The 25,647-nt window shown below is 41.4% G+C and overlaps 2 protein-coding genes across 9 annotated transcripts in view; both read right to left on the reverse strand.

The window, feature by feature from the left end:
• The window catches only part of FBF1 (Fas binding factor 1), a 35,841-nt gene extending 23,185 nt beyond the window's left edge, over positions 1–12,656 (reverse strand). For 2 of the 6 annotated variants that reach the window (XM_081899564.1, XM_081899561.1), the window contains exons 1-11: positions 11,299–11,416; positions 9,905–10,013; positions 9,134–9,161; positions 7,775–7,816; positions 7,041–7,128; positions 6,702–6,762; positions 6,261–6,311; positions 5,997–6,132; positions 5,442–5,525; positions 3,269–3,388; positions 877–1,030 (exon numbers count right to left, since the gene is read on the reverse strand). In XM_081899564.1, coding sequence (XP_081755690.1) covers positions 877–1,030; positions 3,269–3,388; positions 5,442–5,525; positions 5,997–6,132; positions 6,261–6,311; positions 6,702–6,762; positions 7,041–7,128; positions 7,775–7,816; positions 9,134–9,161; positions 9,905–9,907 — 767 coding nt within the window. In that variant the 5' untranslated portion in view covers positions 9,908–10,013; positions 11,299–11,416. Of the gene's footprint in view, positions 1–876; positions 1,031–3,268; positions 3,389–5,441; positions 5,526–5,996; positions 6,133–6,260; positions 6,312–6,661; positions 6,763–7,040; positions 7,129–7,774; positions 7,817–9,133; positions 9,162–9,904; positions 10,014–10,972; positions 11,197–11,298; positions 11,417–12,093 lie in introns of those variants that run through there. The other 4 variants (XM_081899562.1, XM_081899563.1, XM_081899566.1 and 1 more) reach the window with 4 other exon arrangements.
• Positions 12,657–13,262: 606 nt separating this feature from the next.
• The window catches only part of ACOX1 (acyl-CoA oxidase 1), a 33,545-nt gene continuing 21,160 nt past the window's right edge, over positions 13,263–25,647 (reverse strand). For all 3 annotated transcript variants that reach the window (XM_081899691.1, XM_081899692.1, XM_081899693.1), the window contains exons 4-14: positions 23,623–23,730; positions 23,069–23,188; positions 22,481–22,596; positions 21,219–21,388; positions 20,726–20,888; positions 19,883–20,073; positions 18,927–19,106; positions 17,027–17,132; positions 16,789–16,932; positions 15,526–15,732; positions 13,263–14,984 (exon numbers count right to left, since the gene is read on the reverse strand). In XM_081899691.1, coding sequence (XP_081755817.1) covers positions 14,934–14,984; positions 15,526–15,732; positions 16,789–16,932; positions 17,027–17,132; positions 18,927–19,106; positions 19,883–20,073; positions 20,726–20,888; positions 21,219–21,388; positions 22,481–22,596; positions 23,069–23,188; positions 23,623–23,730 — 1,556 coding nt within the window. In that variant the 3' untranslated portion in view covers positions 13,263–14,933. The remainder of the gene's footprint in view (positions 14,985–15,525; positions 15,733–16,788; positions 16,933–17,026; positions 17,133–18,926; positions 19,107–19,882; positions 20,074–20,725; positions 20,889–21,218; positions 21,389–22,480; positions 22,597–23,068; positions 23,189–23,622; positions 23,731–25,647) is intronic.

The following is a 25,647-nucleotide window of genomic DNA, read 5'->3' on the forward strand; positions in this document are numbered from 1 at the left end:
TTGTAGGGATAAAGAAGTACCGTATTTTTCGCTCTATAAGATGCACCAAACCATATGACGCACCTAGTTTTTAAAGGAGGAAAACAAGAAAAAAAAATATTCTGAATCTCATAAGCCAGAACAGCAAGAGGGATTGCTGCGCAGTGAAAGCAGCAATCCCTCTTGCTGTTCTGGCTTCTGGGATAGCTGCACAGCTTGAATTCACTCCATAAGATGCACACACATTTCCCCTTACTTTTTAGGAGGGAAAAAGTGAGTCTTATAGAGCAAAAAATATGGTACTTTGTTTTGCCCGTCTTGAATCTTCCAGCATTCAGCTTCATGGGATGTCCATAAGTTCTAGTGTTATGAGAGAACAACTTTTCTCTATCCATTTTCTTCATGTCATGCATCACTTTATAAACCTCTGTTGTTGTTGTTGTTTAGTCGTTTAGTCGTGTCCGACTCTTTGTGACCCCATGGACCAGAGCATGCCAGGCACTCCTGTCTTCCACTGCCTCCCGCAGTTTGGTAAACTCTATTGTATCACCTCTTAACTCACCTTTTCTCTAAACTAAGAAGTCCAAAATGCCGTAACATTTCCTCACAGGAGGTTTGCTCCATCCCCTTGATCATTTTAGTTGCCCTTTCCTGAACCTTTCCCAACAATATCCCTTTTCCATATATGGGGACCAGAACTGTACACAGTCTTTTTCATAAGTCATGCCAGCCCTCTCCTAGGTACACTGCAACTAAATCAGGAGCGACAGTGCAAATATGAGTTCGTTCGCCTTAGCTTATCCCAAATGTTCAACTTTTCCAGTCATGCCATTAATCTCCTTTAATCTGAAAGTATTGCACAACTCCATTTTAGTGAGTTTTAGGGAGATTGCTTACTCTCCGTCCTTTCTTCCGGATTTCAGCTCTGTCTTCGGGCTCTCACCAAACCCCATGGCATCCATGAGATCATCTCCATCAACCTCAAATGTTAACTCGTCCCGCTTCCGTTCGGGGGCAGCAACGTGGCCAGGAGCTGCAGACACAGGTGTTCCTAATAAACGGAATCGAAAGAGATTGCACCAATGAGGTCTAACTATTACAGAACTGGTCTAATGGGCTTCCTCCCCCCCCCAATCAAGAACTGCTCAGATTATGCTCACAGTGTGACCAATACATAGCTGATAATTTCCATGCTAAATATTTTGAGCCAGATTCAAATAACCAGTCCTACTAGCAGAAGCCTGCATAAGAGTTCCTGTTAGCACAATGGAAGTTAATGAACATGACTAAGTTAGATCCATTCTTTTCAGTGAGTCTGCTTGGCGTAAAACTTAGCTGAATGCTACCCATGGAACTTGTTGCCAAAAAATATGCCTTTATAGCCACTAGCTGTATTGGGGTATTTTGTGTGTGTGTGTGTGTGTGCTAAAAATAGCTAAATGTTGGAGATTTGATTTATGTTTTAAATTATGTATATTTTATTGTTGGAAGCCGATTTGAGACCTACGAAGCTTAAAGCGGAATTTATTTATTATTAAAAAATAAACAAATAAATAGATCTAGAAGGGGACTAAACAAATTCATGGGGAATAAAGCTATCAATGGCTACCAGTCATGATGGATCTATACTCCCTTCTGGGATTAGAGGCACAACACCTCTGAATGCCAGTTACTGGGGAACAACAAACCAACAACACCAGAACTGGCTTATGAATATAAAGAACAATTTTACTGGAATAAATATATACCCTCATAAACCCACTAGACAATGAGCAAACTAAAGTGCAATGTGCATAACCAAGCCTGGAGATACTAATAAACACAGAATGTACATCTTCCAAGACAACAATGCCCATTTACACCACAAAGAACTCATAACCCACCTACTTTCAGCAGCCAGAAACACCATAACCAGACACTGGAGAGACCTGTCAGGAGTAAGCATGGACCAATGGTACCAAATAGTATGGGAAACAGCCCTACTAGAAAAACTAACTAATAAACTGAAACTGACACGGGGACAAACAGAAGAAGACACCTTCACCCCGGTATGGCTCCCCTTTATCACATACACAGCCCAACAGGACAATGACAATAATCCACCAAAAGCATACAAATCAATATGGCTAACCTGATCCAAAACACCCACCCACCTCACTCACACACGAAAACAAAGATCACCACAGCCAATCACAAACAAACAATCACACCCTAGGCCAACCCCAACCTCTCTCACCACCAAAGGAACACAAGTGAACAACGCAAGCACGCTGACACCAAACTCTACATACATTAAGCATAATAGAAACACCGCTACCCAACCCCACCTCCCTCCCTCCACCCACCCACCCCTTTCTTTTTTTACACTTACACTGTAAAACAAGAAAACCCTTAATAAAATAATAATAATAATAATAATAATAATAATAATAATAATAATAATATAAACACAGAATGTACCAGCGTCTCTCTCATTGCTGTACTGGTTATGTATGCGATAAATATGTCATAACACAGCTGGAACAAAGGTTTCGCAGCAAGCTTCATCAGTCCATGATGCTAATCACTCAACACGGTTCTCTCAACACAAAAGGTACTCACAGGCACAGCAAATATCCGGATAATATCTGGAGAACAGGTCTCACCCATTTGGCTTCAATTGATCCTTTGGCTTTGCACTTCCAGCTAACGATGACCCCTTGAAGAATGCTTTCTGGCAACTGCTCCTACGTTTATTGCTTTGTGCTTCCAGTGAACGACTATTTGCTCCAGCTGTGTTATGACATATTTATCACATACATAACCAGTACAGCAACGAGAGAGACACTGGTACATTCTATGTTTATGAGTTATCTCCAGGCTTGGTTATGCACATTGCAGTTTGGTTTGCTCATTGTCTAGTTGGTTTATGAGGGTATATATTTATTCCAGTAAAATTGTTATGTATATTCATAAGCCAGTTCTGGTGTTGTTGGTTTGTTGTTCAATTATTGTTATAACAGTAGTTAATGGGGAACAACCGTGGGAGAGAGGTCTTGTTTCACGCCATGCCTGTGGGCTTCTCAAAAGGATCTGGTTGGCCATTGTAGGAAACAGGGCACTGGAATAGATAGGTGCTGGGCCTGATCCACCAGGCTCTTACGTTTCCACAGACTTCCAAAAATGCTATCACAAGCATTGATGAGTGGAGAAAGGCTGCCAACCATTTCATTTGCACAAACAAATGTGTGGTGTGCTTTTATTTGAAAAGATGCCAAGCCAATGGTGCAATTCTGGTATCCTCACTAACCTTTCTCTTTCAAGGTCCCAGCATTTGTTTCTGGAACACTTTTGGTGGCAAAGGAAGGCGCTTTCTTCACCATGTCCTCTTCCTCATCAGACAAAAGACCAGCTAGAGGGTCGTCTATATCTGTGGGAGAAAAAATACATCTAAGAGAGTGGGCAATCACTTCAAAACAACGGACAAAGAGCAAAACAGAGCAGCAAAGTTACCACATCAGCCACTGCATAGGAAAAAACTGCACTACAAGGGAAAGGATTGAATTCTTCTCCAGTGCTTAGTAAATTAATTTTATGATGTCAAATAGCCCTTTCTTTGGTGAATTGTTGTTCCATGCCCATCACTTAGGTTTGGATGGATTCCTGCAGCAAAATGGCCTCAGAAGTAACACAGTGTTTTGTTATGGAAGAATCTGTATATTTTAGATTTGGAAGGTCATGATAACATATATGGCTGGTAAATGTATTTGTGGTATGAAAAAGTGAAAGTACATAAAGGATTTACAAACCATATAATGGGGGTCGGGGAATGTATAGAGTATGGGATAAATGTAAAAATTTATTGGAGACCAAATACCACTATGGCTTACCCCAGTAGAAGCTATAGCGGTGAAGAAGAAGAAGAAGAAGAAGAAGAAGAAGAAGAGGAGGAGGAGGAGGAGGAGGAGGAGGAGGAAGAGGAGGAGGAGGAGGAGGAGGAGGAGGAGGAAGAAGAAGAAGAAGAAGAAGAAGAAGAAGAAGAAGGAGGAGGAGGAGGAGGAGGAGGAGGAGGAGGAGGAGGAGGAGGAGGAGAAGGAGGAGAAGAAGAAGAAGACAGAAAACTGGGTAACTTATAGAAATTTGTTAAAAGAGGAAGATGGAGAAGTTAAATAAAAAGAGTTTAAGAATTTATCAGGAATGTTAACAACATGGATACAATATTATCATCTGAATGTAGTATACAAAAAATATAGGAAACGGGGGTTTGGGGAACAAGTATCTCAACTAGAGAGAGACCTGCTAAATTGTAAAGTTAAAGTGATGTCTAAAATGTATAAGATGTTATTGGAATGGGAGGCAAAAGATGAACAAGTGAAATCTTCAATGATACATTGGGCAATAGATATTGGTCATAACATAGACATGGAAGCATGGGAAAGACTGTGGAACATGGACATAAAATTTACAGCATGGTATGGTTTAAGAGAAAACTATATGAAAATGTTATAGAGATGGTATCTAACACTAAGTACAATGGCAAAAATGTATAAATCAAAATTGAATATGTATTGGAAATGCAAAGGGAAAGAAGGCACCTTTTTCCATATGTGGTGGGGTCTTGTTATAAGGTTAAAGCTTACTGGGATAGGATATGAATTGAAAAAGGTGTTTAAGATAACATTTGTAAAAAAGCCCCCCAAACCCAGCAGCTTTTCTTTTGGGAATTATGGGATAAGAGTTACCTAAACAATATAGAAATTGATTTATGTATGCAATGACTGCCTCAATAATGATAATCGCCAAAAAGCGAAAGAAGAAGTCCTGGCGAAAGAAGAATGGCTACAGAAATTAATGGACTATGCAGAAATGGCAAAACTTACCAGAAGAATAAGAAATCAAGACAACAAACTTTTTATTAAGGAATGGAAATCATTTACTGAATATTTACAAATTGTAAACAAATTAAGACATTAGCTGGGAAAGAATAAAGAGTTAATTGGGATGTGCAGAAGAAGAAGAAAAAGGGTAAATTTATGGAACCACTGAAAGAGGGGGAGGGAAGTCGAGGTTTGATATGTGAGGATTGTTTAATTCTTTTGTTAATTCAATTTTTGTTGAAGTGTTTACTTGTTATAAATGAAAATTATAAATAAACTTATTTTTAAAAATGAAGTAGCACAGTGTTGAATCAGGTAGGCCCCATGTTGGTTGTGCATAAATGTGTCACTGTCACACCCTAACCTTTCCCCATCTAGATGTACTTGTATGCTCAAACTTGTTGTTGTTGTTTAGTCGTGTCCGACTCTTCGTGACCCCATGGACCAGAGCACGCCAGGCACTCCTGTCTTCCACTGCCTCCCGCAGCTTGGTCAAACTCATGCTCAAACTTAGGTTTTTAAAAATGCATTTTACATGAGCACATGCGTGTGTGCATATGCACATACACAAATAGCCTCCCTCTCAAGCTAACAAGCAGAGCTTACCTTCAAAGGAAAACTTCTGTTTCAGATTTCTGGAAGTGGTGAGAGTAGAGCTGGGATTCTTAGTGATTCCACCTTCTGAGTCTCCTGTATTAAAACAACAGGTATAGCGGATACTTTTGCTCATGTCCAATTCTAATGTAACAAGGAAAGTTCTGTCTCAAGTCACTGTGAACTTAAATGCTCCTTGCAGGTGTGAGTCAACTTTTTGAAAAGTCTGGAGAGGATTCTGTAGGTGCAACATTAGAAGCAGATAAGGACACAACCCATTCCTTTTCTCAGGGATGTCATTAGTCCTTAATCAATAAGTAATCATCATAGACATGGCTACAAAGATGACAAGAAGTTGCTTCAAAGTTGTTTTAAACTGTTTCTCATATAGCGTTATATTGTGTTTTAACTGTTGTAATCCACCCTGGGACATTAGGGTGAAAGGCTAGTAATAAATTGTAGTAATGTTAAGAATAAGAACAGGTACCACTAAGAGATTGTTTCTACTATAGTAGCTCTTCACACAAATTTGAGTATTTCTTGAGTCCTGAAACAAAGGAGTCTTACGTCTCTCAGTGATTGATGTTTTCTTAGCAGAACTTGCTGGCTCATTCAACGGCCGAGTTTTTGCCATATTCTTCCCCAGTTTCTGAGCGGGCGCTTTCTTTATGCCTAGAAGATCAGCATCCATGTCATCTATATCCTGGCACAGGAGAGAACACATATACTCAGAATGAGTATATTCCACTTTTTCACATCTAGCAGAGCACAGCACACTCAACTTCTATTTTTGCCCTGCCAAAGAAAACAAAAAAAGTCTTTTCAATTTACCTTCAAGGTCTCTAGAAGAGCTCCTGGGTCTGCATCTGAGATATCAGGATCCTTAGGGGTGAATGAATGAACACACAAGTTATTGCTTCATTGCTTGCAGTATTTTTATGCTGCCTTTCAATAAAAGAGGGGGAAAACCAAACACTCCAAGGCACTTAATCTAAGTGCTGCCAACATATGCACATTATTAATCTGGGGCTCATACTCCAAAGAGACAAATATTGTGCCCCAGTGGGAAATGGTTGGAAAAGTTCTACAGGTCCATGTCCTCCCCACCACCCATGACTGAAGTTGATGTACTGTATATTCTCCTTTCAATGCCATGTTTTCAGGTACAGCAATAACCTGCAGGAAAACACCAGTTGCTGTCCAGTTGCATCAATGGAAATGCCTTCATTTACCTTGCAGAGAAGATGTGGACTCTTATTTTTTTTCCCTCACCTCTGCATCTTCCTCTTCCTCAAGAACCATTTTGCTGAAGACATCATCCCCTAAGAGGCCCCTGGAGGGTGGGAAAATCCAGAGCTTAGCGTGTGCAAGAATAATAATAAAATACAGTAGCCTAGAAAACAACACTGGCCTCATTGAAACACCCTCAAAATTACGCAGATTTCAGTAGTGCCTCTACTTAGAAAAGGTTCTTTAAACAGAGGGGAAATTGAGAGATGCTGGGGGAAAACAATAAAGGAGGAATTCTCAAGAGGCTCCAACAGCACCGCTATCTTTTTGTGTGTGTGTGCCGAAAGCATTAAAGTCACAAATAGCAATGCCATTCCTTACTTTTTGCTGGTCTGTGAGGCGATTCCTCTGGGTCTTCCTGCACTACTAACAAACGAGGCAGGTTTGCTGGATTTAAGGGGAACATCATCTAGGAATGAGAGATGGGGATTTTAGGAGGTTGCAGCATAGGTTATATCCTTTGTCCTAACAGTTGCACAGCAACCTGAACAACCTCTGATGCTGGCAGTCTCAACAAACAAGCTAGGGGTTGAGCACACTTTGCATAAACATAGACCCAGGCAGATTAGTCATGAAGTATATGAGCAGGCCAGCATGGTGAACACAATGGTTGTCTCCATCTTCCTGAAACGCAGTGAGGCCTCAACATTCTCCTCACTACACAGCAGCCATCACAGCTAAGTCACCTAGGAAAATGTTTGCCCATATCTCCCTTAAAACAGAACATTTCTTACAAAAATTAAAGCTGACCATAGAAGCTTAAAAGATCCTTAAAAACAACTTCCCCAAACCCAACAAAACAGTGAGAACAAGAGTTAAAAATGAAAAGTGCAGACTATTAGAATCATGTATGAATAGTGTGACTTTACCGGACATCTGAAAGAGTATTGATGATTACACCAGGCAATTTTACTAGGGGAAGGAACTCCACAACCAGGGCACCATCATGGATCAGGCCCTCCCTCTAGTAGCCATGCCTCATTTGAAAGTCTTACTTGACAAACTGGTTCCTACAGAATTTTAAAACACCATTTTCCATTTCACTGCTTATTTACCTTCATCACCAAGGAGATCACCAAGAACATCATCAATGGAGCCTAGAATAAGACAGAGTTTACAGTCTCAAAAATCTATCCCAGCATAAACTTAGGAAAGGGCTTGCTGCAACAAGTGAGATCCAAGGCCGCCATATTTTGACAGGAACTCCAGAGACAAGAAATATATAGACAAATATATAGACATACGTAATAGATCCTGTGTATTAGCTGCCTGTGAACCAATATCAACCATTTAACAAAGGTCTCAGATGTGGGTTTGAAATGGGTTGGCATCCCTGGCTGAGATGGAGCCTGGTTAGCACTAGCTACGGGCACCATTGATGCAGATCTAGGGGATGTAGCTGACAAAGTCATTCAATTAGTACAAGGAATTCCACCTCTCCATTTCCTTCCGGAGCAGATTTCGGAGGAAGCACAGGACAAGGAGATAAATTCCTGTTACACACAGAGAAGTCCTTGTGCTACTGGAATGATTGGATATAACCCATAATGCTGGATTTTTATTAAAGCCAACAAAGGAAGAGAGTGGGGAACTCAAATGGGTGAAGCGTGTGGATTCGCACACCCCAAAGGCTGGCTGGCTCTCAATGGGCAAAGCAAGATTTGCAGTGTTACACCTTTATTATATTTTTCCATAAAGAATGTTCTGTGTTCTAAGTTCATTCGTAACTATGAGTGGATATCCATTGCAAACAGAATAGTAGGCAATCTTTGTTGTTTTGAAGTTGGGATTAATGTTTTTCAGGTGATTGTCCCTAGCAAGTATTCAAGTGAGCATATCATGTGTAGCTCTTTGGACTGCTAAAATTTATCAGAATTGTCAAAAGCTTTTTCGTACTTCGGTTTTTCTTAAAGTTAAATGATGCACAAGAAATATGTGCTATTATCCTCAAATATTTTTACGTATTCCAATAAAAAAGTCTACAGTTTAAAGAACATTGCATGCACTTTAATTTTCCCTCTTAAATATTTCAGATCAAATGCCAGTGGTGCATTGGGACAAAATATTTAAGATGGGTCACTTTTTAAAGCTTTGTTTACAAAATACAAGTAAAATAAACACACTGAATTAGATCACTCTTTAGTGCAGCAAAAAATGTTCCAATGAAAGCTGGAAATTTCCCAATACACAGTAACTTATATAAAGTAGCTTAATTATCATAGAAAAAAATCCAATGCTTTCCCTCCCCCAAAATATCAACACTACTACATAGGGCCATAGTGTTATTGGCTCTGCATTTTCCTCAAACTGATGATGAAAATGTTACATATACTGGATGATGCTATGGGAAAGTATCTCCACCCTAAACCAATATCAAAAGGGTCATAAAAGTGTGGAAACACAAACACACATACTTTTCAGTCCTTTCTTCGGTTTCACTGCCTAAAGGGGAAAGGGGCAGACAATTTGTTAGAAAAACAAAAGCAAAGACAAAAACGTTACTAGTGCAAACTAGCTCTCTAAATGCAGACAGGTGCATAACAAACTCCAGAAACCAAGAGCTGGTAGCCATAGGGAGGGTTCTCATGTCACACTAAATGGTTTAGCCTTAAAAGGATAACTTGCAGTGAGCCTCAGATTTGCACATCCTCCACCACCTGTCCTCTCCTCCGGCAGAGAGCTACAGAGTGGGTTTAACAACCAGTCACTCTTCACAGGGGATTCTGGGTACTGTAGCTCTGGCAGGGGAATAAGGACTCTTAACAACTCTCAGCACATTTAATAAACTACAGCTCCCAGAATTCTTTGGAGGAAGCCATGACTACTTAAAGTGGTATCATAGTGCATTAAATGTATGGTGTGAATGGGGCCCTGTTGTGTTCTGGCTACAGTAGAGTGTACAGAGGATAGTCTTTCCTTTTTGCGTTAATTAAAGTTAGTTGCATGGACAATTTCACTATGAAGTGTTATTAGCTTGGGTTGCCACCCACAGAGATTTCATGGGAGGAGTGGGGAAGCAAGAACTATAGATGGGGATTTGGATTCCTAGATGCATACTCAGAAAAACCTCTGTGCCTGAGCTAACCTCTCTCTGGCGTATCATGCTGGTGTTTAGGCTGGCTGGGACAGTGGGACAGGGCCTTGCCCAATCCATTAGAAGAATTGACTAATGAGGTCTGCCTTACCATATCATGACTCTCAATGGCATATTCTGCCTCTTTCTCTTGTGTTCCACTCAGACATTAATCATCTTTACGATGCTAATACAGTGGTCAATACCTCCGCCTCCCTCACCTAAAAAAAGAAACGGAACAATAAAAATGACCAATTTAGCATCATAAATATTTTTCATTTATTGAGGCTTTGAAAATAGTTGTCGGCATCCGTTTGTCTCGGAAGACAATGGAGGAGTGCGCATTTGGTCAAGCTGTTGGATGGCAGCAGTGCCCACTGTGCCTGTAGAGACCAATGCGGGTAAGGGATACATTTTATTGATTGTTATATGGTGGCAAAGAGCTCAGAGAATTTTATTTATTTAAAGCAATTGCACCTTCCAGAGCAGCTACGTTTCTAGTCTCACAACAACCTTATGAAGAAAACTGAGCTATTGCAACTTGCCCAACAACACCTGCTTCACAGCTAGCAAGAATCTAAATTTGGGTGTCCCATATCCAGCTCCAGTACTTTAGCCATCACAGCACACTACCTCACTGGAATGACTATGAGCTTCATAAAACAAGCACCCTAATGCTTTTGCTATTTATTACAGCAGTTGGGATACACATTTGCTCATTGAAACAAATGGGCAAAGGCATTCTCCAACAGCATGGGATTGCAACCATGGGCGTAGCCAGGATGGGGGGGGGGCAGAACTGAATTATCTGTGACGCAATTGGTCAGTTAGTTAAGCATTTTTATTTATTTGCTTGTTTTGGGGGTGCACAGCTACCCCCCTTGCCTACACCCATGATTGCAATTTTAAATGGTACCTTTTTCTTTTTGCCATGCTTTTTTTTTTTAACCTGTGGAGTTAATGATAAAGGATAATATTCCCTTGTAAAAAGAAGTTATAACTAAGCCTATAACACAATAGGGCCACAGAAGGAATCCGGAGTACTCCACTTCAAACTGGGCATCTCTCTGTAGCCCATTGCTAGCAATCATCAAACATAAAGCAGAAGGGGATACAACGCACTTAAAGCAATGCCATCCACAGGGTTGACAAACAATCCAGCCCTGTCGAGTTCGCTTACCTATATCAAATTTATGCTGGCAACATTTGTACGTGTGGACATGGACGCGTCACACCTGTGGCATTTTAACGTTACGTTTTATACACGCTTCCCGCCCCGGTGCCGGTGGAGGCGTACCTGCACCGTTGCCCATGGAAGCATAACCAAGTTACCATGGCAGACGGCGTCCGCGGCAAATGCTACCCTTACACCGGCAGCGGGAATAAATCGCCTCGCAAACTGCCCCTTTCCTTGGGCTGGGAGCCGCCTGAAGCCTCCGGCGCCTCCGGACCCCTGCAGCCTCCAGCCTCTTCCTTTGGAAACAGCAAGAGCACAGCTACTCTCACCTGCGGTGACCAGGTGCTCGCCAAGCAAGGGAGGTTCTTCCCAGCTGAGTGGCCGCAAAGCTTTCTGGGAAACGTAGTCCCGGCGGAACGCTCTGCCCATATACTGTACTGCACACGCGGAGCTACGTTTCGCAGCGCGCCAAACCGGAAGTCGCACTCTTTTGAATGATTCATTCAAAGGAGGGGGGGAGAGAACGTTACTTCCTTCTGCGCAAGCGCAAACGGCTCTGTGCAGGACCGGCCCTTGCAAGATCGTTTAGCGTGGCAGCGCCTGTGGAACTCACTGCCTATTGAGACCAAGCATGAGGGCACATGAAGCATTGCCCCAGCTGCCAGCTGTCATACCACCCGTCCAGGATGTGGGCCTGTCTATATCGATTCCATGGCTCTGCTCTGAGTACAACTACTGTTGGAAATACCCTTATTTTAAATATATATATTATTATATACCCAGGTGGGGAGTTTCTAGCCAGTAGATCAAAGGCAGCCTGACCCTCAGGACTTCACAACCTTCTGGAGTGCTTTTGCCTGGTTGGGATGATTCCTTGAATTTTGACTATGCCCCTTGCTTAACCGAATGGAGGAGGGGGTGATGCTTTCCTCCTTTAAGACAATAATGGTCAAATTTGTCATTTTGCCACTAGCCATAGGGGAATGCAGCCATCAGGCTGAGAGACGGTCCTCCACCCCTGGGCCCATGGTGTTCCATTCTCTGTTATTAGCACAGATAAAGGATGGGCTATACATCTTTTAAATAATAACCAAGCAAACAGACAACAGCTGAGCTGTACCCACCATTGTGAGGACGGAGGAGGTTATGATGATGCCTCCTCAGCTGCTGCCATTGGTTGTGAACTGCCTGTGATGTCACAAAAGAACATGGCGCCTGAGTGGATATGTAAAATCGGGTCAAGTGGAAAGCCAAGGCAAGAAGAGACGAGACAACTTTTTCCTTCCTAAAGAGAACACAGTGGGCAACAGCTGTGGCATTCAGCACCAGGTCCTTCCACATACAGGTGAACTGGCAGACAGAATGAGGTGATCACCTCACAGCAGGAAGCTGTGGAGCGATGAGAAGGCAAGTTCCCTTGTGAAGCAGGATTGCAACTTGAAGGTGGCTGATATCCATGGTTGGAAGCTGGCAAATGTTGGGGCGGGGAAACCATTGGGGAGTTTGCATTTGGAAAGCAGTGGATGCCAGAAGGCTGAAGCAGACTTATGTTTGTGGATGTAAGCTGGTTGAAATTCACCTATGGAAGCTCGTTGACATAAGCTGTGTGGACATTTGTGGATTGAAGCTGGGCCATGTATATGAATGAAGAGTGGCTAATGGAGTAACGTCTCTCTCTTTTAAAATAAATAAATATAGTTATGCATTTTCAGACATCAATCTCCTATTTTAAGACTTCCACCTCTACCCCTCCATGGTTCCTCCCCCCCTTCTGCATATCCTTTTAATACCACTCAATTCATTCTATACATTTACGTATCTTGTATGAATGGAAAGTTTTGAATGTGGTTGAGGTGAATGGCATGTGTGTGTGTGCACACGCGCGCATATGTTGCCCTTCAGACATGACATGGGAATTACATGTTCATGGGGTGGCAGAAGTCACCTTTCAGGTGCAAAGTGAATGGATGAACCAGTGGATATCCATAGGTGGAAGTCAGGGATGAAGCTGCCAGGCGGAAGCCATTGGTACCTGGGAGACTGTTGGAAGATAGCCATCCTCCTCACTGTGTCTTTAGCATTCAGGGATGTCTGAAGCCAGCAGAGTTTTCCTCAAGACTATGCTGAAAGTAATGAAGAGAACCACAGGGCTTAAGCAAGCCAACTTCTATTTCCAAATAAATGTATTCCTAAATACTTCTACCTTTAAAGCAGTGTTCATTACACCTTCCCCACTTCCCTTGCTTCTGGTGCTTTACATGAATGAAAAGACACAATCATACACACATAAGTATTTTTACTGTTTTAAAATGAATTTATTTATTAAGGGTACATAAGGTGTTCTCCAACTGCATCATTTTTCAATCAGCAAGGTACTGGAAGCACACAGTATGCACATTGTTAACAGTACAGTAATTAGGTATGTTAGATGGAATGATTCAGCAGCTAGACATTAACATAAATTTTACAGTCAGTATTCAGTTCAAATATACAGTGCTTCTGCTTGAAGGTTGTGTGAGGATAGCCTTGCAGTAGGTTCAGCTCTTGAATGGGGGGCATCAGATTGGTCCAAGAATCAACTCTGAAATTCCAGTTTTAACCCCTTACACAATTTCACATAATTGAAGGCAACTCAAAGTTCCTCAGTTGATGATCTTTAAATCTTGATGTGCCAGGATAATATTAACAAGGCAGAATCCAACCATTTTGCCACAATTTTTAGTCACACTGATTTCATATTTCTGTACAATACTAAAATGTTAGCCTGCTAACAGTATAGTAACCTGGAGTTACTTAGTCTAAAGGCACCTTACTGGGTACTCTTGTTCTCTACGGTACCCCGAGATCCAGATTGTGTAGGTAGGCTGACAAGACTTCTGTCCATCATTGAAGTTTGGACCATATTCCCATCAAGTCTATGATTCATTAAAATGCAGGGCACAAATCATTCCCTCTTAAAGTGTTTCAGAGACTGTGATCTTGCTCACCTTTCAGGTCAAATGAGGCAAGTGGGGTGAAGGAGGTTTCCTCTCTCAACTAGTTTCACATTAAAAGCTTTACAGATCAGAAACTGTGTAAAATTTTAAGAACTGCAAAGGTAAAAGTATTCCCATTATTACTTTCTAGACTCAAGAGCAGGGAACCTTGACATTTTTCCATTCCTTGTTACCACAGTCCTAGATGAAAGGCAGCACTACAAACAAATAGTAATAGCGGGAGACAGAACACACTTCTGTGCCTTAGAGGCAGTTGTATGGGTGATGTGTTATGATTTACAGCTCTAGAGAATGAGGGAGATGAACTCCTAGCTGCTGTCTGGGAAAGCACTGTGTCACACAAACAAACAAGATGACAACGACTCTTGCTGAGAGTCTGAACCCATGATGACAGGAGTTTAGTACTGGTACACAAAAGTATGGAAGCTATGATGAACACAAAATATTCCTGACCAGGTCCTCAAAGCCCAGTTCCTGACAAGACTTTTGGAGACCTCACTAAAGTAGAATAAATGTGGAGGATTCCGACAATTCTCACCTGTGTTGGGTATAAATGCTGACAAGGTGTGCAATACTATATTGAGCTTTAAAGGAGTTTCCAGACGAGAAGCTGTTGCTCCCCAGCAGCTACCTCCATAACTACTTAGTAGTGAATATTCTGCTATAGATGAAACAGGCCTCTGCAGCAGTTTAAACTGCTTCACAAATTGACACTTCACACCAATCTGTAAAGCTTTTTTTGAATCATTAAAAAGGTTAGTTTCTGAGCATAATTACAATTGCACTTTTATAATCCTGTGTTCCCCCCACTCTAATCCTTTCAAAATTTATTAAAAATTGGGAAGAAAGGCTACAATTAGTAACTACCCTATGACTGTTTGGATTTGCCAAGTGATTCAAGTGCTCATAGGGCAAATGACATCAATTCCAGGAACTGGAGAATAGTGCATTAAGAGCAGCAAACGCCATCACAGTTTGGCTTGCATTGGCTTCAGGTGCTTGTGAAAAGATTCATGGACCTGTAGAAGTAACAAGATAAGTTGTTATTAAGTGTTTGGTTTAAAGTTAAGGTCTCTCGTGCTGCAAGAACCATGCAGCTCCCTCACAGAGCTGCAAACCTTTTGAGTACTTCAGAATATACATGCACAGCTTATCACTACTGTAATGGTAATAGCACCATATCAATTACTACTACACATGACAGTGAAACAAGGCCTAGGATCCTTTTTAAGTCAGAGTCTGGATGTTTGGTAGAAGCAGAAAAATGAGAAGAAATAAGAGGGCCCACCTATCCACCCCAGCCATGATGTTTTGTGGTTTAGTTAGGATGTGAACCTTGTAGTTTCCTTAATTCAGGGTGCACAACTCAAGCAACCTGGGGGCAACTTTAAAATATTTTTACTAACCCCAAGAGGCCTGCACCACTACATTAACCATAGAAAAAGGTCACAATTTTACCTCAGGATTTTCTTTTCAAACCATTGTTTGATAACTCTGCATTTCTTACTGCGCCTCACAATTGGTAGATATACTAGGGAAGGGAATAAAATATTTACTGACCTGTGTTTTATTTAGTGGTGATTTCTTTGACCACTCAAACATGTTTTCATAGACGTTACCATCATATCGGCCAAGCACAGATCCAAGAACGTTGTCATGGAAGTCAAACGAATCCACTAGAGCGACTGCATTGGGACGGATTAATGCCAAGAGCTCCTTCACGCGCTGGTTCACCTGAATTATCTGTGCATCTGTCAAAATGCCTCCCTGAGGCAAAAAGGAATCCACAGTTTTACAGATCCAAGCACTTTGTGGTTTGCAGCTACAGTATGAATCGCCCATGAAGGGCAAGATTACACAGGTGAATATAAAGCTGTCAAGAATCAGGTTGGCAGGCATGCCAACCTCCTCTGCAGCTGCCATGGAAACAGGCTATTAAGCTTCTTTTCATGCTAGTAAAAAAGAAGTGTAGGCTAGTAATTTTTACAGAATGATTTTTTTTGTGTGTAATATGTTATACACACACAGAGAGATTCCTGGCACAAAAAGTGTCTCCCAATTAATACTGGGGGATATTAAGCTAATGTGAAGCCCAAGCTAGCTAAAGGCTGACCAGGACCTAAATACTAAGTAAAGGATGATAGTATGTTTGGAAATGAGCATCTCCCTCCCTCCTGTCATACTTACAAGTTATCATACTTGTATGGTTTTCCCTGCTATGAATGTGGGAAGCTGCCTTAGACAGAGTTCATCCAGCCCAGTACTGTGTACTCTGGAAGGCGGAGATCTTTCCCAGATCTGTCGTCATACCTATTTGTATGCTCCCCTAAACCACCTCTGCTTTGCAAACATACAAGAAAATTCCAACTTCAAAGTATGGCCTGCTTTATCCAAAACCACCCATCTTGCCTTTAGCTCCATTGCCAAAACGTCACCCAAAGGTTCCCCCCCCTCCCTGCCCCAAGAACTGCTTAATTCTAGCTGCCTCAGTTAGGTGGTTCTTCTCCCCGCCCTCCTTTTTTTAGTGGCACCCGCCCTGTGGAACTCCCTCCCACCAGATGTCAAAGAGAACAACAACTACCAGACTTTTAGGAGACATCTGAAGGCAGCCCTGTTTAGGGAAGCTTTTAATGTTTGATGTATTACAGTATTTTAATATATTTTTTTGGAAGCCGCCCAGAGTGGCTGGGGAAGCCCAGCCAGATGGGTGGGGTATAAATAAATTATTATTATTATTATTATTATTATTATTATTATTATTATTATTATTAAATTAACAACAGAGAAGAGCATTTTGGCTCAAGATAGAATTCAGTCACTGACCTGCAAAAAGTCTCCACTGTGCTTATTGATCCCACAGAGTGCATACAGCAGACACAAGTTGTTAAGGACAGCACGAACAGCTGGGTCACCAATTTCTGAAAGCTTTGCTGTAAATAGCTTGACCACCACATAGTGACAGTGGGCCTAAAACGGAATATTTAATGGACAAGTGAGAATTCAGGTTTCTGTGGGGCAGTCAACAGGCTTCCAAAAGTAGTATTTGAGTGGTTCTACTAACCTCAGATGCTCGCACTAGATCAACGGAAGTCCGGTTCCAAGCATCCTCCTTGTTCTTTCTACGGTTCAGTTCAGCTTGCAAATTCTTTGCAGCAAATTCAACCAGCCTGTACCAAGGAAGGACATTAACACAGCTTATTCAAAGTAGCAACAAACCAACAGTTGGCAGAGTGAACTTTCAAGCCCATTAAATGTAACACTAAGAGAACCTAGGAGCTGGTACAAGCAACAACAAATGTCATGACCACAAGCCCCCAAAATTATACATTCAAGTACTTGCCCAAGTCTACCTAGAAGATATCAAACATGAATTTGGGGTAGACTTTAAGCAGATAAATCTCACTCTTAATATTGGAGAGACAAAGACTTAATTGTGCATCTTACAACTGCATCACGTCTTGCTGTTGCGAGATACTGGAGGACATTAAACGTGAACCTATATGAAGTTTGGTATGCTTATATCTGGGAATTAATTTTGATGGAAAAGTTAACAGAAAGGGTACATGAAAGAAAACAACGTGAGAAACTGCATAACTTTTACATAACGTGGTCCTCCTTTATTACATATGCATCAAAGAAAGAACATGCATTTAAACCACCTAAGACACATGGCAGCATGTGGAATTATATTTTTTAAACCAGCAACTGTAGAAATATTTTTTATTTGATTATATTACTAATGTAATTACATGGATGTCGTTCGGACTGTTTGGGGGGGGGTTAGGGGAAAACTGTATTTGATTATACAGTATGTTGTTCTTATAATATTATAAAATATTCCAAAAAAATAAATAAAAATATGGGAGCACCCATTCACCATCCAATACTGCTCTCAGGTGGTTTAAAGCAGAATGAAAATAAGCTCTCTGAAGTGACAGTGATGTGGTGTGCTGTGCTGTGCTCATGTACTTCCCCATTCACATAGTGGCCATGCTCATTTCCACTCATCTCTGTCCACATAGGAATTTCTATCCTGTTGCACAGGTCGTTTTGCTACACTGTGCAGCACAATTTTAACTTTTGCACTTATGTGGAACACCGTCAAGACCAGCATGTTTGATTATTCTACAAGTCACGGGCTGCAAATTACGTTTGCCATTCTGCGAACTAGTAAAAGCAATGTTGCAAGTTGGCTGCACATTATGTTTTTCTTTTCCCCCTTTGGAATCCCAGCTATTTGTGTCAAGTAATTAGGGGAAAGGTTCAGTAGCCATAGATAGAAATTTTGCGATTTATACTCTGATACATGCTATGATAGCAAGGGTGCTATTTTAAAACCTGGTAAGCACTGACAGTATCCTGGCTTTGCAACGTAACAATGCTGTGATTTCTCAGGGAGCAGAAACATTCACTTCTGAGTGACTATGAAAAAGGAATTCCCCACCACCACCATCTCCCAGGTAGGATGGTGGCGTTTATCCTCGTCCACTTGCAGCCAGCTCCACCCACCATGCATTCTTTGATCTATTCAACTTGATCAGCGGGGCATCTTAACTACTATACTAGATATTCCTGTCCAGTTTCTCTCCCCTAGCTTGTTCCTAGAGCATTTCTAATTACAATTTACCGAGAGGTTCTACCACAGTGGCGAACACCCTTTCCAGTGTTACTGCACCCAACACAGCTCTGTAGCTGTTAGCACGTTCTCTCCCGTTCCCATACGGATCACAGCATTGCCCATCCTGGAAGAGGCATTTTCATGTTTGGAAGATAGCAGCAGAGATAAGCAAGACTCACTGCACACCAACCAAGTGTGAAATTGTCAAAACAAGTGTCCTGAGATGGGCAAGTTGTGGTTTTTGTTTTTAATTTAAAGACAACAACATGTCATTCTTCATTTTCAAGAAATCAACAAACAGTGTTACTATGATCCACTTTATGCACTTTTTATATAAACTTACCTAGAAGCTCTCAGTTTATATGCTTCCACCAAACTAGACGGATTGTTGATATGCACTGCTGTGGGTCTAGCAGCCACCTGCTGGGGCTGAATGCGTAGCCCTGGTAGGTCATTCAGGTAGGACATAATGCCACTCACTAGCTGTCCAGAACTAACTTGGGTATAGCTTTTGACAAGGAACCTGGATGCCAAAATAAAACAAACAAATGCACACTACATTACTTGGCTGATTGCAGCTTAAAACAACTTACAAACTGATTTCAATCGGTAGCCATGTGAAGAATGGGAGAAAGCCACATGCAGAGTACAAACAAGAAGGCAACATGATAGTAATCAGTGTAATTTGCACCCCTCTTGCCAATAAAACATTGATAAGGTTGAAAGCTGCACATTCTAGAGTTTTGTTCTTGGACTGATGTGATTCTTGTATTTTCTCTATTTTCCTTGCACAAGGGGAGGAGGGGGTAATCATTCCATCAGGAAACCAGAAATGTTTGCACTGAAAGGGCGATTTCCTTAGAGCTATGCCGAGTCCCTCTTAAAGAGATGACTAATGACATGCAGTGGGTGGCGCTGTGGGTTAAACCACAGAGCCTAGGACTTGCCGATCAGAAGGTTGGTGGTTCGAATCCCCGCGACGGGGTAAGCTCCCGTTGTTCGGTCCCAGCTCCTGCCAACCTAGCAGTTCAAAAGCACATCAAAGTGCAAGTAGATAAATAGGTACCACTCCGGCGGGAAGGTAAACGGCATTTCCGTGTGCTGCTCTGGTTTGCGAGAAGCGGCTTAGTCATGCTGGCCACATGACCCGGAATCTGTACGCCAGCTCCCTCGGCCAATGAAGCGAGATGAGCGCCGCAACCCCAGAGTCGGCCACGACTGAACCTACTGGTCTGGGGTCCCTTTACCTTTACTGACATGCAACAAGTCAAGTTACAAGCGAAAAGCTGAATCACTCACCGTGCCGTCTGCAGCATCATTACTGTGTTCTCTCCTTCATATGTGCAGGAGGGGGTGAAATTGACATAAATGTCAGGTAGGCCACTACAGCGGGAGTAGCCATGCCCACCACACGCCATTCGACATTCCTCAATGCCTGCATTGGCAATCCAGGAACTGAAAGCCTTTAGCCCTGCAGATAATGCATGCAGCTGGGGAAGAAGTAGAAGTTAAGAACCAAGTTATCTATAATACTTCTGCAAGGTTTGCCATTTACTGCAACATTAACACCCCCACCCAGACTTCAATGGTGGGAAGGTAGGAAGATAAAGCCTTAAAACTGACCTGGGGGGATCCCACATGTTTCAAATGCCTAGGATGATATTAGCTAGATTTCCTTTTCCCTTGGGATCCCCAGGCCCAGTAACTATTACCGCTGTTGTTGAAAAGTACTTGTGACCCATATACAAATATACAATATACAAAAGCAAGATTTGCTGCAGCACATATTCTACAACCATTTTGGAGAACAATGGGGGAGATAAGTAGCAGAATTACATTTATCTTGTGGCCCCCTTCCCGGAAACTCCAGGTACAATATCCTCCTCTTAGACGAGGAAACTCAATCTGAATATTTATATATGTATAGGTTTTATTTTCCCATTTTCTATTTGTATCCAGGCGATAATACTTGGAACTGAAGCAATGCCATTTATTTTTGTGAATTCATTTGGTAATGTTTCTCTCACTCTCCTTCCTTTGACCCCCGCCCCTTCCCTCCCAGGAGCCACCTTCAACCTGATCTTTACTGAAAGAAGAGGCTCCACTGCCCAGCTTCCCACTTTATAAGACCAAGAGTACTACCTCTGGCAGCTCACTCAGGTCTCCGTCATTGATGTTCCCAGTGATACGCCTATAGGTATCTTTCATGTAGGCGCCCACAAAGTGGAAGGCATATGCCGTTGCCAGAAGAGGGAACAGTTTGTACTGCTGTGTCTGATAATCCAAAATCTGAGGCTCTGGCTCACTGCAGCAGAAAGCAAACAAAGAGTTACATGCACATTTATTTAAATATTAATAAAGTGGTTAAAAGGCAGAAGGTTAAATATACTAAATATTCTTGAAGAGTTGACAGATGTGACTGAAAATCAGATCAGCAGAAAGGACATACGGATTGGGAAAACTATATGCATGGAAGCAGGGCTAGAGACTAGGTGTCACAGGATGTTTACCAGGTGAGAAAAGGTAAAAGCTCAGGGGATGCTAAGGGTTTTAGGCTGCCCACAGTGCTGGGAACACTAATCAAGAATTTCACCACAGGAGTCAGGAACTCTCATCCACCAGCCGTGCTTCTTACCCTGGCTTCAGTTCAGACTGGTGCCTCACTGCGCTGTAGCGAATGGCAATTGTGCAAGCTCTGGCTAAAGAGCGAGCAGCATCCCCAACAATAATTGATCGGATGAATACCATGGTTCCATATGTCAACTTGGCATTAAGAGGTTTCACGTAAGTGCCATCTGGTTCAACCTAGAAGGACAGAGTTCACGAATCTGAAATGCTTGTTCATACACATACAGTGGTACCTCAGGTTACATACGCTTCAGGTTACAGACTCCGCTAACCCAGAAATAGCGCTTCAGGTTAAGAACTTTGCTTCAGGATGACAACAGAAATCGTGCATCAGCGGCGCAGCGGCAGCAGGAGGCTCCATTAGCTAAAGTGGTGCTTCAGGTTAAGAACAGTTTCAGGTTAAGAACGGACCTCCGGAACGAATTAGGTACTTGACCCGAGGTACCACTGTATACCTTTTTAAGAGTTTCACAAGTGCTTTGTCACAGGGGCACTCAAAATACATGTCCAGACAGGTATTCAGTCATTAGACCTACTTCAAAGACTCTGTTATTCTATACTTGGCTTTGTTTATCGACTTTATTTAAAACATAGTTTGTGCATTTGTATAAAAAGATCTCCATGTTCAGCACTTTTAATTGCTTCCTGCCTGAGCATATGCTGCTTATCTAGTGACACTGTCAACCTGGTGGCCAAAAAGGTAATATGATCCAAGCAATGAAATTTAGATTAGCTGTTAACATCATTTATCATATGCCTATTATGCAAAACAGAGGCCAGCTACGCATGGAGAAGTAGGTTGGAGCAGAAAATTAAGAGTCTGATAACTACTCTGCCCATCCAGATACTGAATTCATTTCACAGGGATTGGAAGATCAGGAATGTTACCAATACCAAATTGTTTATGAGCTCAGTTGTCTTACATAATCACAGTGTACTGAACTTTGACACACTCCTGGGAAAGCTTCTAGGGAGCTAACCAAGAATGGCAAATGGATTAGTAGAACCCTAGAACTCCAAACTCTCTAGCCAGAGGTAACAGGGCTAATCTTAAATCGAGACTTGATTGTTCTTCCTTGAAGACCAATTTACAGATGGCTGCTTTTGAGTACAAAGTAGTCAGCTACCTCTTGAAAACATATCCTTCTAACATCTAGCCAAAGTAACCTTAGTACGCCTCCACATGGAACAGTCTCTTTAGAGTTGGCTAATGTAACTGGTAATTCTACAAACCAATACAAAAAAAGCAAAGAGAACATAATGATTTACCTTGGCATGTTTCATAAGCATGTTTTCCCGAGGAATGCGAAAGTTGTCCATTTTTAAGTAACCGTTATCCATTTCATCATAACCAAATTTTGGTCCAATATCACCAACAGTTATACCTAACAAACATGTTATAATGGAAGGATAAGGAAAAGAGGCAGAGTTTTAATGCAAAGCCAAAATGAGGCATTAATAGAAATACCTTCTGTCACAATATTAACCAGCTATAAGTATCAAAGAGCTGAAGTGTGTCTTCAAAAAGACTTTCTTCACCACCTTTTCCACACTATTTTTACACCCTTTATCATTCATTAACTTAATTTTAAAAAAAAGTAAAAGGAGAAATTCTGGAGATCTTGGGGATACAAAAGAACATTTTTGTATTAAGGTAACAGGACCCATAGGAACAATAATTTTTAAAATACACTTTTAAAGGCAATATTATGCATCTCCACCTCTAAAAAAAGAAAGAAACCCCTTTGCAAATGGCCCACAGGTCATGAATTAGCAACCCCTGAGTTACAGCATACTACATAGCTAGAAAGTGACTAATAAGGCATTATCCCATTCTCCAAAATAGGATGCCCATACCTGGCAATGGCTCATGAGTCCCCAACTGACGTATCGGAACAATGAAAGCATGTAAGCCATGGCATTTGCCTTGGGTGTAAAGCTGAGCCAAAACGATGGCATGGTTTGATGTTTTGCCCACTGCAGGGAGGGAAGGAAAACAAATGTAAACAATTGGTAGCTTCACTATACAGTTCCAGAAACACCCAATTTAGGTTGCTAAATAGTGGCTTTGTTTAATGCACTCACAAGACTTTTAAAAATATAAAGGTAATCAAGTTCTGCCCCAATAACAAAACATGAGTTTCCCAAAATCATAAATTAAAACTGACCAAGCCTTTCAACTTATAGTAGTGCTATAACAAAAACATTTATTCATGTGTGGTAGTGAATTTTAAAATGTTGGTTTCACAATCTGGCCCTAAAACAAAATCAAAAACGTTTCTCTCTCTCTCTCTGTGTGTGTACAGAGTTGTATTTTTAAAACGTTAACTGACTTCACCCTCTTATAAAATATTTGACTGCATGAGGAGAAAATTCCTTCTTTAGCTTCAAAGTTGAAATAATTCACTTACATCCACCTGGCCACCATTTAATAGAAGTCACAGTTGGACTATTTAGGATAAATTCCTGGGTAGCAGGATCATATGTAGCTGTGGTTTCCAGTCCTCGGAGATGAGTTCCTGTAGACACGTAGCACATCTTATTTCAACAGTCACAGGTTACAACATGGACACATACATTTTTTTCAGTGAACTCCAGAGGCAATGCAACTATATAGGTAATGCAAAAGCAAAACATTTATTGCAAATTATAGTTACACAATGGGAAGTAGATGACACATTACGAAATAAACCACATGTGTGAATAGCAGGAAGTATGCCACTCTTCCTTTGATCACACCACCAATAAAAGATTGCAAACTAGATCATTCACTTTTAGGCACCTCCATCCTGAAAGCTCACTGGTTTTACAGCCAAGAGGTTTTCACTGTTCACAACTTCTTGCTTACTTGTCACTAAAGCATGTGTGCAGAGTGTAAAATGTAAGTACCTGATAAGGTGAATTAAAGAGAGAAGCACAATAATTGAATTCTGCTCCCGATCATCACCATTCATGTGAGGAAGGTATTTCCTCAAATCCAGATACTGAGTGATCCAACATAATGACAGGGCAAGAAGTAGGAGAGTTCCATTGTTGTGCAAGTGATGGGCACAGTTGTACCTGTAATCTTCAACATGCATCTTAATAAAAGCTCATTTCCCAATTCATTATCTGTGCACCTGTTTGTGTTGCAATGTTAAGTGTGCAACATTTTTGACCAGCATGTCAACTTGATGGGTGGAGCTGCTGTGCTATGCTAAGAACAAAAAGTCCGGCTGGCAGAATGGCTATTCTGCTTGTGTGTTGCACGAAAATCCTCACAGGCTGAAATCTTCAACAACTGCTTCATCCATGCTGATTTTTCATTTTGATTTCCACCCCCACAGCCATCATCTTCTTCATAGCTGTTGCTGGACACACATCATTTTCAAAGTAAGCAATGAAGCCTAACAGGTGTTGTGTCTGTCTCTCGTGGCTCAAGGAAACGGAGGAATTGAAGGCTGCTTATGTCAAAATAGCAACTGAGCTTCCACAGAAGGTTCCAGGTGACCCAAACTGGGTTATTTCATGGCAATATGAGTTCCTTGAATCGGATATAGGCTGATTGGGTTTTCTAGGTTCTGAGAAAGTTGTGAAGGATTTGGTTTTTGAAAGAGTCAGAGCGCATTTAAGGTATACTGGGTACTTTTTTTCAAAAATTAAAGCACATACATGGCAATGCTGAACAAGAAGCTTTTAAAGGGAAGCTTTTAATGTTTGATGTATTTTAATATTCTTTTGGAAGCCGCCCAGAGTGGCTGGGGAAGCCCAGCCAGATGGCCAGGGTATAAATAAATTATTATTAATTATTATTATTATTATTATTATTATTATTATTATTATTACACTGAGATATGTGTTTGGCCAATTGCATAGCAAATTGTGAAGTCCAGAGCCTGGGTAGACATCCTGGTATCACCAGATGATGGACTACAACTCCTATATCCCATGACGATTGGCCATGTTGGCTGAGACTGATGGGAACTGGGGAACCTTGTATGCTAGCCTGTTCTAGAGCAAAACTATAGATACACCCCTCCAGCTTTTAGCATTTAAAAAAGGGAATGTGCTCAACCACTGGTTGCAGCAGTAAGATGTGTACATGAATAAATAATATTAATAATAATTATAATAATTTTATTGTTTATACCCTGCCCATCTGGTTGGGTTTCCCCAGACACTCCGGGTGACTTCCAGCAAAATATAAAACAATAATAAAATGCCAGACATTAAAAACCTCCTTGAACAGGGCTGCCTTCAAATGTTTCCTAAAATGTGTGTAATTCTTTATCTCCCTGACATCTGATGGCTGGGTGTTCCACAGGGAGGGCGCCACTGCTGAGAAGGCCCTCTGCTTGGTTGACTAGCCCTCTGCAGTCTTTAGTTATCAAACACTGACTAAATTCAGACTTGGGCACAGTTCTGCCTTTGGTTATGGTTGACAATCCTGCTCATTT

This window comes from Podarcis melisellensis (assembly GCF_964234715.1).
Source record: "Podarcis melisellensis genome assembly, chromosome: 2".
NCBI lineage: Eukaryota > Metazoa > Chordata > Lepidosauria > Squamata > Lacertidae > Podarcis > Podarcis melisellensis.